This window comes from Temnothorax curvispinosus, unplaced genomic scaffold (assembly GCF_003070985.1).
Source record: "Temnothorax curvispinosus isolate PA1 unplaced genomic scaffold, ASM307098v1 QBEX01003248.1, whole genome shotgun sequence".
In the NCBI taxonomy this organism is placed as follows: Eukaryota; Metazoa; Arthropoda; class Insecta; order Hymenoptera; family Formicidae; genus Temnothorax; species Temnothorax curvispinosus.
Window position 1 is genome coordinate 36984 of NW_020213028.1, and position 13213 is coordinate 50196.

The window sequence follows — 13213 nt, forward strand, 5'->3', positions numbered from 1 at the left end:
GGGGGGGGGGGGGGGGGGGGGGGGGGGGGGAAGATTTTACTACTCCAATCAGAGCTGTGTTTCAAGTCTGACAAATCTAGTCGGCACGCAGTCAAAGGTTGAAAAATATGTAAAATAAAAATATAAATAAAAAACTTTCGCGCATCATTTACCACGCTGGTTTTTAGTTAGCCCAGTTTATTCGTACGGACTTTCCATTGAAATCTATACTTCAAAATTTAAATCACGGTGGTTATTTCTGTTGCGTGGCTTATTCCCTGTTCCTATTGTCTGGTACCTTTGTATTGTGTGATAGGCTTAATGATAAATTTCTTCATTCTTTCATGCCTCCTCGATTTTCACACATGCTATGTGTAAATATTTAATTGAGTGAACATTCCAACTAAATAATTTTTGAAAACACATCATTAGCAGGAAATTATGGAAAATTATTGCACAATGTTGTAAAATATAAAATCAATATTTAATCGTTTACATTCCCTTTTTAATATAATCACACAGCACACAATAATCGATCGTATGCAGATGCATACATAATCGTGCGTGAAGCAACAAAATGTCAAATATTTGCCCAAAATATATCTATACATATATATTTATTATACGTTTTAATAAAGCGCAAATTTCAAATTTATTTACGTAAATTCGTTGTATTTATGCATATGTTAATAAGATTTCCAAACATTTAGCTTTAACGAAAACGGTGCGCTCAATTCATTTTAACTAATCACATTATAGATATTTCGAGAAAATATATATCTTGGAAAGAGAAAAATTGACTAATCGTATAAGAAATGGTCAATCTTACACAATCCGAATGCAATAGGTGGACAAACGATAAGCTACAGCTTCCTCGTTCTCGCTTATTTCCTTTTGTGACGCAGTGACGGCCGCATAATTAACAAATGAGGACAAAATCCTCGAGGCTAAAGTACTCGCCCATAGCTAAGCTCATTTTATCGTAGCGCTTTTCAAAAAACTTCACGACAGGTTTAAACTAATTTCTGAATTTTTCGCAACGAACGGCCTTTTTCTTCTTTGCTCTGCAAAGAGGATATTAAAAAAAAAATTTCAGTGATATCTATTTAACGAATAATGAAGTTCTGAAATTTTTTTCGGGAAGGCCATGATCCACTGTCTAAACTTTTTCCGCCCGAACTTTCAATTGGCCACTCAAAAGTTCTCCTATATACAAAACGAACGAGTTGCCGGACCGTAACGGCGCGTTTAACCAATGCGGGCTACATCCGTAACAACGCTGTCGACCACGCCAGACCACGCCGTTATGTTTAACGGATCGATGAATTTTTCATTAATACACCCTCGCTTGCGAATTTTACTCGAATTTTTATTTCTCGCGCGGCGAAACTCTTTATCGGTAATAAAAGCACGCGTTAGGCGCTGAGAAACCGAAACCGAACTACACGACAAGATCAAGGTGATCTCGTCATAAAAGGACGTTATAATGTCTGATACAACTATAACGCGGCGAGAGGAATTAGATCTCTCGAAGCCCGCGGTTTACCACATTTCCAGCAAACTGCTTATCTATATCCGTGCATTACTGCGTCACTACGAAACAAACATTATTTAATCACGGAGGATTCGTATTGGGCATATTGCGGACCGATGAACATATTGCGAGACATCTTGAGACTGCCTGAACAGAAATCCGCTCATTCTTTATGAAACATAATGAGGATCCGCGAGATCCGCGATATCAGAGTTCCGTGAATGCATCTCCCATCTAAACGGTAGATGAAATAAAAGTGTTTCGTGGCTCGCGTCGTTACGACTCGTTCCATGCGAACAAAACACGAAGCATTGTTATCGCATTCTCCCAGAATAGAAATTAAATTCTCGCAGAACAATCGCCAAACTTCCTGGGAAAGTTTTACCCCGCGGTTTCTAATGAACTTTTCGACGTTTCTCGCTTTTTCAACGGTCCGCCTTATCATTAACAAACTGGAGGTATACAGTAACCTGCAACTTTATATTGTAAATTAAGCATAAATCTACTTCTAGGAACATAATATTATGCTTCACTAAGGTTCATTAAGCGAGAAGCTATAAATGTTATTATTTATGTTCAAACTTTGCGTTAAATTAATGCAAATTTCAGCGCTATCAACGCTGCTTATTCGCGATATATATGGAGAAAGTGTGTCAACTATTTTAGCTCAAAGGTGGCTTTTTTCGGCGAGTTAAAGACGGAACAAAGATTCAAAGAAGCCCTCAAGCACGCTCGCAGTCTAAACCGCCACTTGAATAGCTACACGCACCGTAATGAGATCTGCTCCGGAAGGTCGGATTTCCGGTGCCTTTACGCCACGCGATAAACAGCGCAACCTTTCGCCGAGGTAATCGCAGCGATTTCCGTCAAATCGCCTTTTCACGCGCTACAGCTATCCTCGCTAAGAGACTGGCGGACGTGGAGCGCCAGACCGATCTAGTTTCGCATGAAAATGCAAATGGTCAGGTCTCTTATCCGTATATGGCTAATAAATGCAGCACGTCGTCATTGGACCTAATGGTAAAAAAAAAAGAATGGAAAAGTAAAGAGAGGTCTCACGGAATGAAATTTAATGGGGTCGCGCGCGCTAAATGACATTTTCATGTCATTACAAAAGGACGACGTATTTTTGACATTACGCCAAAGGAATTCTGTCGTTCGGTACGGCACATTGATAATTCTATCGGTTAATCTCAGATTGCGCCGAGAAATTCTCGACTGACGGCGGGCGCAGAGGCGTTGTCTAACCGGCTGTTTAATTACGCAGACAGATTCAAACGGGCAGGAAAAGAGATACGCTTTCGTGCGCGTAATCCCTTTCGTGTGTGTGATCCCATGTTTGAGCGTGATTAGCATTCAGCGTGCTCGATTTGCCGTAACAATCTCGAAATTTTCGGCGTAAATGTACAATTTATTTAGCACGCGCCAAATAACGGCGGATCGTTATCCAATGCAGGCGAACGTATTATTTAATGATAATTGCTATAATTATTGATAATTAGTATAACAAAATACAGTTATTACATAATCTCGATGGAAATGTTGGCATATCCACCGAATTTATTTATTAGCTGCGTATGTAAGCAACGTTATACGTATGCGTTTTTAAAGTCTGGTAACAAGCTTGTCGAAATGTCATATAATACATGTCGTATTAATAAATCGTATCAAAGAAATTTAACGAGGCAAAATTCAGTGCATATTAGACATAATTTCATCGCTCTAATTAAACGTTGACGTCAACCTGAACAAGCATTGAGGTAATACGAATAAAATTAGAACGGAAAAGTTACCTCACGCGGTCTCACATGCTTTGCCAAAATCCATGTTATTCTCACATGCCGCGACGCACAATCTATTTTTATTTTCTTCTAAATCAAATGGCGACAGTTGGAATTAAGCGAGAGACTTGAAAATTACTAATTTGCACTTTAATTAAATGCAACTAATTATAATGCAACTAATTATGTAGTTTAGCAGCTTAACGTTATTAAACTGAAATAAAGTTATTAACGTTAGTTAATTAATGTAAACAGTTTTATCACAGTAATAGCTGTCCAACGATCATTTTAAGAGTTTAATAACTAAATTAAGACACAGCTTAATAATTGAATTAAATGAGCAACTTTCAGAATATTAAACGTTTCGCTCTTCGTATTGAGAGGAGCCATTCATTTTGTCCGTTTCCGTGGTATAAACTATCCGTCTGTCTGGCTTAATCAGACAAGGCAGACAAGTTGACTCGTGCGAGGCCGGTCGTCAGTGCCGAAAGACTGGGCAATCTCTCTCCGGAGCTACGCAACGTGGCCATTCGTTACTGGAGGGGGGCCCAGACGCGGCAGCTGTTTGCTCGCCGTGGAACGGATCGGGGGGTCGCTCTGGCATGTGTACCCCTTCAGTAATGCCGCATCGCTGGTGTTCGCAGCTCGCGCGAGCGACGCTGCGCGAGTTCGTGACATGTCGTGACGATTTTTGTGAGTGAAGGTCGCGGATCGTGCGAAAAAGAAAGGCAACCGTCGAGAGAAACCGTTTCGAGGGATAAGTGCCGCACGTCGGGGCCCGTGGGACGACTTCGCCACGCTGTGAAAATCAGCCCCTCCATGCCGGCAGATTCCGGAGTAAAGCAGCAACGGCTGGAAAAAGTGCGCGCGCACATGACGCCTTTCGAAGCTGTAGACCAGTCCGTCGGTAAATCGCTAAAAATCGATCTCGGTCCTGTGCGCGACACTTCGTCACGTATCGAACGTTTAACAGTTCGATCGTGTGTCAGATTGGAAAAAAAAATTCGGCGGCTTCTTGTCTCTCCGGAGTAACGTGCCTGTGATGACGATGGAAAAATGTCGAGCGACATCGCAGATCAATAGTGAAAGAGTTTCCAAATGATGGATCGATAGCGGAGGATACACATAGTGATCAAGAATTTAGTGATTAGTAGCAATTTAAAAAAGTTTAAAAAGGCATATTGTGCATCTATATTATACACATAATATTCAAATTATGAATATTTGTGCGGAAGCGACGTATCGTCAGGACGATTGGACGAAAGTCGCGAGGACTCTAATGGGCAAACGGCATCCGAGAGACAACGCCATCCTCATCACGAAATGTGACTCTCGATGTCACGCTTAAGAATGGGTCCAGCCGCATGGAATTCGTTCTGTGATAGTCAGGTAGCCTGCGTGCCGATGCATATATGCGTGGCAACTTTTCTCCTCGGAAAGCACGACGAGGGGTGCCCTAGCGGGGGGACGTTTGCTTTGATCCCGATCGGCTTGCCAGTGACGGTATTCGAGCGGCAAACGGTGAACGGACGCATGTATGTACGTCCTTGCAGGGCTAGCCTCGCAACCGCGTGAGAGCATTGCATAACCATAACCGACACGTTTGCCGATACTGTTCGCGAGAATCTCAGGGGCTCCACGACGGCGATTGTTGCTTAAGATTTTACCCGCGATGGCGACGTTAGATTACAACATTGCGTCTGTACGACTCCTCCGTATGACATTTACACGGACTTTTCTCACAAACAGAAGTGTTCTTAACAAATAGGAGTGCCTCTAGAGTGTGTGATATTATCTCTAAAAGCTTCCTGCAACTTTCTATGTATGAGACAAATTTTTATCACTGTGAATTTAAACGTTAAAAAACAAATTTTTATCACTGTGAATTTAAACGTTAAAAAACGGTAACGCTTGTTGTCTAGCTCTCTGGCCGAATACAGAATACAAAAAAATAGTACGTTATAAAGTTATTTCATTTAAAAAAACGAAAGTGTGTAAAGGACAAATAAAAATTGACAAAGCCAAATATCATTATATAACAAAAGCAGAGAAATTTATATTATATTTCAAATAAAAAGAAGCAAAAACCGCGCATATAGATAGTTGCATAGTTGTAGAATAGAATCGAAACAAAAATATTTAAAACTTAAAATCCTGTAACGCGCAAAAATGGTAACTCGGTTATAGCGTATATCTTCTTCAACGTAAGGAAGTGGCGTCAAAGAACCGTGACTCCTCATTACAGGAAGTAAATTGTCGTCTATCAGGACAGAGACCGATAACGAGGACAACGCTCTGAAGGGGTAAACAACCGTCCGTAACGAAGTAGGAAAATGAGTTAGGACTTACTCGCGAATCGTTCCGCTTTTAAGAGGCGGACTCGGAGTTGACGTCTTCTATAAAGAGATCGATGCATCGTGATAACAATCGTGTGACTTACGCGGAAGTACGGGAGAAGACGAATGAGAAGGAAAGGAAAATAGAAAAAAGAGACACACTGTCAGGATGATTAATGCGACGTCCGTTGAAAGAAGAACGTCCAAGCGGAAGTTCTTTCCCGTCCTTTCCTTATCCGATTTTTTTTTCTCGAATTACGCGCTTATAGATGTTCTTTTAATTTGAAATATTGATTGGTTATTGGAGAGTCAAAGAATCTGCTGCCTCAGATCGAGATTATCTGACAATTCATTTGGTTCCGGATTATAATTACCCTATTAACATCCCAGTCGATCTGTAATTCCCTCGTTAGCTTCTAATGAGCTCCAATCTGGACTGCCAGAGAGCGGCCAATTTTTGCCCCTTCCAATCGATTAGAGAAGGCTCGAACGTCCACGCTTTCGCGAGAAACAGGCTGGCACGAGCCGTGGAAGAATATTTTAGTCAATCATCACTCTGTGAATAACACGCTGATGAATTTTTCAGTCGGAGAAAGCCGAGCTCGCGATACGACGTGGAGCGGCGTATAAAAATCTGGAGTAAAACGCTTGAAAATTATTACATTTATCCGATACGAACGCAATCGCGTCTCGACATGAATGATTCTTTATTCGAATCTCCGATATCGTATCGATTTCTTTCTTCTGATACAGATATCGATATCAAACATCACTATCTTCTTGAAATGTAGGTTCGAGGAGTTGCGAAAAGTTGAACTCGTGCTTAATTTCTCTGGCGTATTCATTGCTGGGAACAATCGCTCTATTGTATGTTCGATGCTGGTTAAGCCAGCACTGCGAGCAGCGATCTTGTCATTGATCTTGGTGCACCTACACTTCGCTGTCATCAAGATCTTAACGACTAACGGACGACAGCAATAAATTTGATTGGTCCGGTAAATTGTCCGAGGAGGAAGAGGCCTTGTTCCGTCCACTTCTTCGTAATGGCCAATTGTCGCATAGCGGAATCGAGCGAGTACGTGGCCCTAAGTAAACAATAAAATCGTTTCAGAAACGACAGTCACGTAGCGACCACGTCTCGTCGTTTCATCGCAACACTCGTGATGCTAATCCCCTTTCATTGCTAACCGCTCTTTCGCTTCTCCCTAGCGTTTCGTGTAAATATTTATCAGTTTCGTTGCAAACGGGACAAGCCGGCGAAAATATTCTATCAGTCAGAGCTCGAAAACTCGGCACGTTGTGAATTAATTCACAGACTAATCGCATTAATATAATCACGTTTTAGGAGCTTCGGAGGAATAATCTCCGAAGCTTATATGCTGTATATAATTTATTGTAACGCGTATAATTCCCTCCTCGTCGTGCAATCCGAGAGAAAAATGTGCCGTTACGTTAGAGACAGTAGGATCAAACAAATGACGGTATCGATGATCTTTTTGCAGCTACCCAGCCAAAGAATTACTTTACGAGGAATTTACGGGGAATCGCAAATGTCGAAGCTTTAGCCTACCAAAGAGAAGCAGTAACGTGCCTTATTGCCGACAGCAATAACACATGTTATCAATAATTTATAAAACGAGCGATATGCGAAAAATGATCTCATCGCATTGAGAACATTCAGGCGTATCGAAACTCTCAAAAGGATCGGATATCTCGATAGGACATTGGAACCGTATATCAAGCGAATCCGTCGACCGTATATCGAACGATCCCCAGATGAAATTTCGCAAATCCGCCTCATCTAGCCCGAAGATGGAACTTCTCTCGAGGCGTTCCACGGGCGGCAGGATGTCGACTTTGAAGAGGTCGAGATCCTTCCGAGCGTCTGTGAAACTGATGTCGAAGATACGCAATCATGCGAACCTGCGATTGACCGCCGGCTTCGATCTCTCGTCCGTCTCGAAGGATCTCACCGTCAAGAAAGGGTGTGATCTCCCTGTTGTTGAGGAATCTCAGGACGGTGAGAAGCCCACGAGTCCGCGAAAAAATGTCAAGGATATGAATTCTCGCGACAAAATCGGCGGCGAGGCATTTCCGAGTCCTCGAAAGACCTCGGTATCGGATCGCGATGTCGGTCCGCGGGAAATCACTAAGGATCTGAAGAATAAGCTGTCTCTGACTGACAGGTTAATGGGCAAGGGTCGCAAGGACGTGGAGAGAGCCTCGACAAAGGACGAAGGGATGAAATCACCGAAAGTCAGTCACATTTTTCGCAGGAGACACAGTACGGAGGGCTCGCAGGAAGACACTCGAGATAAGAAATGTAGCGATAAACGTGCGTCCTGCGAGACGGACACGAGTCAACCGAGCAAACATGTATCCTATGAGAACCCCACGTTCGTGCTGGACAGTTCCTTGGACTCGTCCGTGTCGAGCTTCCTCTTTGAAGTCGAAGAGGAGGAGGAGGAGGAGGAAGAACAACGGCAGAAACAAGACGCCGAAAATGAGCGTGCTACGTCATCCAAGCGTGATGTCTTGACCATAGTCGTGGATCCCCACAAAGCCTCGGCTAATCGTAAAACAAACTACGAGCGAGACAAGGACGTGGGTGAGGAATATCTCGAGAACGGAGAATCACGAAACGCATTTCGTCCCAGATGTGAGACCGTTCCTTTGAGTCGTCCTTGCGATACGAGAAACGAGCATTCAAACATGGTAAACAGAAATCGAAGGACGACTGAGTCCTTCGGCGAATTTGATCGCTCGAGGATTAAATTTTATTGCAAGATACACGAGACGGAGAGAAAAAACGCAATGATCTGCCTGCAGAATCAGAAAATTCACGACAGCGTCAAGACATGTTCTTCGAAGTCCTGTAAAATCAGAACGGTCGACAATATCGCCAACTTTTGGACAAGCAGACGTGGCAATAGCTTTCGAAATAAAATGACGACCGGTAGGAAAAGAGACGCGAAGGAGACGAAGGATTACGAGCGGCTCGGTCAGGAGCGAGTTTTCATGCCATCGTCAGGATCAAGTACGCTGGATCAATAAGTTTTCCAATTAGTCAGCGGCGCGCCAGATGCAATTAAGCACTTCGTAGGAAGTTATTTCAAGTTTCCGCGGCAAAATATCGGTTTAGCACTTTTCTTTACGGTGATGAAAAAAAAGAGGTCCAAATCCTATCTGATAAAATAACGCATTTAACTTTAATTGCCACGTTTTCACGCTGAAAAAATTAATAATTATCGAGGAGAGATAGAAGAAGAAAGTATGTTTAACATGAAATAAAACGGTGAAGCATTAACATTCTAGAACATCGCTGACACGTGGGAAAAATTTCTAGTCGTGAAAGTGGAGTAAAACGTATGAGTCGATTGTAATATAATGAGTAGAATAATTCAAGAAAGAAATAATGCAGGAAATATCTCTTTTTCATTTCTAAAATCGTTACTTTTTCTATGTCAAACACTTGAGACTTCATTACTTGTTTTACATTTACTTAAGGAGGTTCTACAGATACTCTCTAGTCAGTTGAGAGATGAAGAGAAAATCTTCAAATTCATCGGTTCTAAGTATTCATAAAATATTTTCGTGAATTTTGATGACGTTAGAGCTTATATCATACCCATATTAGTCAAAGCGAGGAATAATTAAAAATATCGTGTAAGTGCTCCTTTGACTCTGGCGGCTTATAATGGAAGAAAATGTGGTAACGTCGCGAACTTGACAGTTCTGCTCATATGACCACGGTTATTTCACAATTTCACATAATTCTAGAGCGAGTATTCTCCGTAAGCGCTCGTAAACGTTAGGTGCTTAAGTTTGAGGTGCTGTCATACTGTGGTGCTGTACTGGCTGTACACTTTTCGCGCGGGTGCAGTCGCTGCGACATTGCCAAATCTCCCTTGTTATTCGAAACACGCTACGTGAACTGTGATATGGCCTGTTTCAATAGCCAATATCACAAAATTTTACGCGATAACCCTTGTTTTTCTCGATATTTCTGAAAAGCTTAGATTAAGATCTATAAGAGCTCCGTTTTTTGAGCTTTGGTGGGTCGCCTTTATATAATTAATATCTCGTTTCCTGTCTCCAAGAGCCCCTCTGCCATATGTAGTTTATGTTAAAAACTGTGATTTCAAAATTCATTTTTGCAAATTTTTACACGGTAAACCGATGCTAAAATTTTTCGAGCACTTTTCTTGCATCTCAATTTACACGTCCATAAAGTTTTTTCCAATTTTTAGATACATCCATTATCTGTAGAACCTCCTTAAAAAATTATACCGATTAAAATAAATTATTATTATTATAACATCGTTATAAAAGACATATATATTTCCTCGATATGAAAGTCGTGAACTTAATAAATTACACAGATTTATCTTTCTCGAAGTATACATCAATTTCCTCTCGATTCCCTCAAAATTCTTTCGTTTTACGTTATGTATTTACCGCTTATTTATCCAATTCCATAATGTTTCGTTTATTTATTTGTTGTTTATTTATTTTGCTTTGTTTCTTCATGCGCACAGAGTTCCACTCGTTGCAAGGGATGGAGTTCCTGGAGGGTTTCGGCAAGAAGAAACAACAGCCCCACCAACAACTAAATAATCTATCGTCAATACATATCAATCCTCTCTCGGCCCAATCCCTCAACATACACCTGCATGGTATTTTATTTTTATCGATTTTTTTTATTTTTAATTTCTTAAAGCGTCTCTTCGTTTTCGCCGAACTTACTCTTGCCAATTTTACGTGCAATTAGAAATAACCTTGATGTTGTTATCGTTTTATTTTTAGCCCTATTTGCGGCTGTGGAACATGGTCACTTGGATAAAGCGAGGACTATTTTGGAATCTACCGATGTCGACGTAAATAGGTGAGTAGCTATTTGTATCATATATGTACGCAATTAAGATGATTGGGCGATAAAAAGGGAAAAAAGACTGATGAATTGGCGAAATGATACGATGTTATTTGATACTTCCAGATATTTCATATCACTGAATAATCTATATATACATAAATCGTTGAATTTACGCGCTAAAAAAAATTAAATGTTATTCTTCAAACTCGAGGTACGGATTTTTGATCTCGCGATACTCAAAGGATCCAACCGCGATCCCGTTTTCCCTCGAAATAGTCTACGCGTGACCTAGAAGATCTTCGTTCACACGCAATACACGTTACTTGGAGGGTCTTTAATCTAATATACGAGCTGAAACTTTCGAGGTGCACTGCTACAGAAGCAGTCAATCGCGCTATTAGGAATTGTTCGACCGGCGTAGAATCAACTTCTTGATTCGATTCGACGTGTAACTCAGGAGATCTTAAGAGATTATATTCGCTATATATCCTGGGTGCAGACTATCATGTGCAAAAAATAATCGTCCGAGTTGCGTTCAAGCTTTTACGTTTCCCCCTTCGCATCCGAGAGGAATTGAAACGAAGAAGATTGTCGTGGGACAATCGGATGGATAAAATAAAAATTTCCTCACGCGCTCCAATTGTTCCTCGCGGCCCGTATAATTATTTCTCAGCCGTGTCTGAAAGCTGAGTCGTTAGCATTTTTTACGGCAGACTAATTTCGTTTTCAGCCAGAGCGTGTTAAATTACGTTGCAGGGTTCTTCGTGAATGTAAAATGAGCCTCAAATTTCGGCGGAACAAGTGGAATATCTTTAAACCGGCGGGCACACAAAGGGTGTTTCGTTACATTATAACGCTTCCGAAAGCTTTTCATAGCCGGCCGCGCATGGTAATTACGGATAATAGGTAGCCGTTCGCTTCTATTTCCGGCGAGCAATTCGGCAGCTATTTGTCGTCCCAGGATATATTATACTAGAGATATACAGTAGAAGCTTTCGGTTCATTCCCTCAGTGAATACAACCACGCGTTGGCTGTCGATAAACAAATTAACGAATTAAACAAGGTTTCGGTGCCAATTTAGGCGACCGATTTAACGTGTGGAACAAACGAACTGATTTAATTGAAAGAAGTTCACGTAACTGTCATGGTTATTTAAATTTTTATGAACTAAAATTTACTGATGGGAATAAAAATGGATTTAATTTGGATGATTTTAACGCTCAGTACAATACAGTGTTTTGTACTGAGATAGTTGAACCAAAATTATATCGGATTGTCGAAATTGAACGTTAGACAGAAAAAATAAATCTGAATCTTAAAAATTCCAAAGTCACGTTAATCATAGAATACTGGAAATAAGATTCTACAGTAACATTAATCAAAAAAAAGTATAAACTGTTATAAGTTATAAATAACGGGTTTTCAACAACTGATTTCATTTTGCACAACATATTCAACAGTAGTTTATATCGGAGATAAAAATTCCAAGAATTGTCAGTTATATACCTCTTTTTTCTGCATAATGTACTTTATTCAAACATATCAATTGAAGACAGGCGGATCCGAAGATAGAACTAAAAAAATAATCCGTATAGGCAGCGGAAAAGTTACGAACTGCTCATTTCGCACGGTAGTTGTAACAACGCAATTCAAATTCCCGTTGCAAACGAAAAGTCGATAGATGACGTAAAACTGGGAAATTCATTTAGCCAGCATTTATCCCCGACTATTTTATATCGTTAACGTTTATTTGATGTCCCCCGCTTTTACGCATCAAAGTAGTCCGAGGTAAAGTAGGCGAAAGTAATTAAATGTTTCAGAGTGAATCTCATTAATCCCACGATTTTCCGCTTGGACGTAGCGAAATTTTTCCGCAAGTCGTAAAAAGAAATACACTCAAATTGGAAAATACAATCGGGATGGCACCGATTTGTAATTCAAGCAGGAAGTCCATACTTATGTGGCACTTATATGTGCCTACACTCATGTGTGGGTTTTTATCGACCTTTTAAGTGTCACATAAATATTATTTATTAACGGCAATTTCCCCGAAGTCATGATTCCAACGGAAATCTCGTCTTAACTTGATATACGGACTCAATGGCTAAAATTTTTCGGTTTTACTTTTATACAACGCCGAATAAAGCGACGCAAAAGTTGAAATCAAGTTAGACAATGTTTAATGTTGCGTAAAGTTTATTATACACCGTGCTTTGGTACAATGTAAAGAAAAGAAGAAGAAAGTTTAGGACGTATAAACTGCGAGATAATCTCGAACGTTCTCATTTCGCCCCTTTCACAAAGGATCTGAAAGTAAACTTTACTACCGGCCCTATATATTATTTGCAATTTATCGTCATTTACAGCGTTAACAGCGACGGCTTGTCACCGCTGGACGTTGCTGTGCTTAGCAACAACAGGCCGCTGGCAAAAATGCTGGTTGCATTCGGCGCGCAGGAAGGGAACCAATGTAAGTACAATCGAATCCAATTACAAACTTCGCGCGGCGTAGCAGGGAACTTCGTTACGCCCGTGACGAATCTCGTTGATCCGTACCTCTTCCCGTGAGATTCGCTTTTCCGCTTTCCCGCGAAATAATCGCTCTTTCTCTCTCTTTCTCTCTCTCTCTCTTTTCGCCGCGCAAAAAATCCAAGAAAATCGGCAGTCCGCGGGAGATTCCAATTAGGATTCCGTAGTCTCTAATAAAAA

At 40.9% G+C, this 13213-nt stretch overlaps 1 protein-coding gene across 4 annotated transcripts in view; it reads left to right on the forward strand.

Annotated features, from left to right (window-relative positions):
- The window catches only part of LOC112452333 (ankyrin repeat and fibronectin type-III domain-containing protein 1), a 43258-nt gene that overhangs the window by 20618 nt on the left and 9427 nt on the right, over positions 1-13213 (forward strand). The window contains exons 1-5 of one of the 4 annotated variants that reach the window (XR_003040487.1): positions 3598-4683; positions 7133-8667; positions 10169-10306; positions 10437-10515; positions 12871-12974. Coding sequence is in view for 3 of the 4 variants with exons in the window: in XM_025012470.1 (XP_024868238.1) it covers positions 7407-8667; positions 10169-10306; positions 10437-10515; positions 12871-12974 (1582 nt within the window). In the remaining variant the exon portion in view is untranslated. Of the gene's footprint in view, positions 1-3597; positions 4684-7132; positions 8668-10168; positions 10307-10436; positions 10516-12870; positions 12975-13213 lie in introns of those variants that run through there. The other 3 variants (XM_025012470.1, XM_025012472.1, XM_025012471.1) reach the window with 3 other exon arrangements.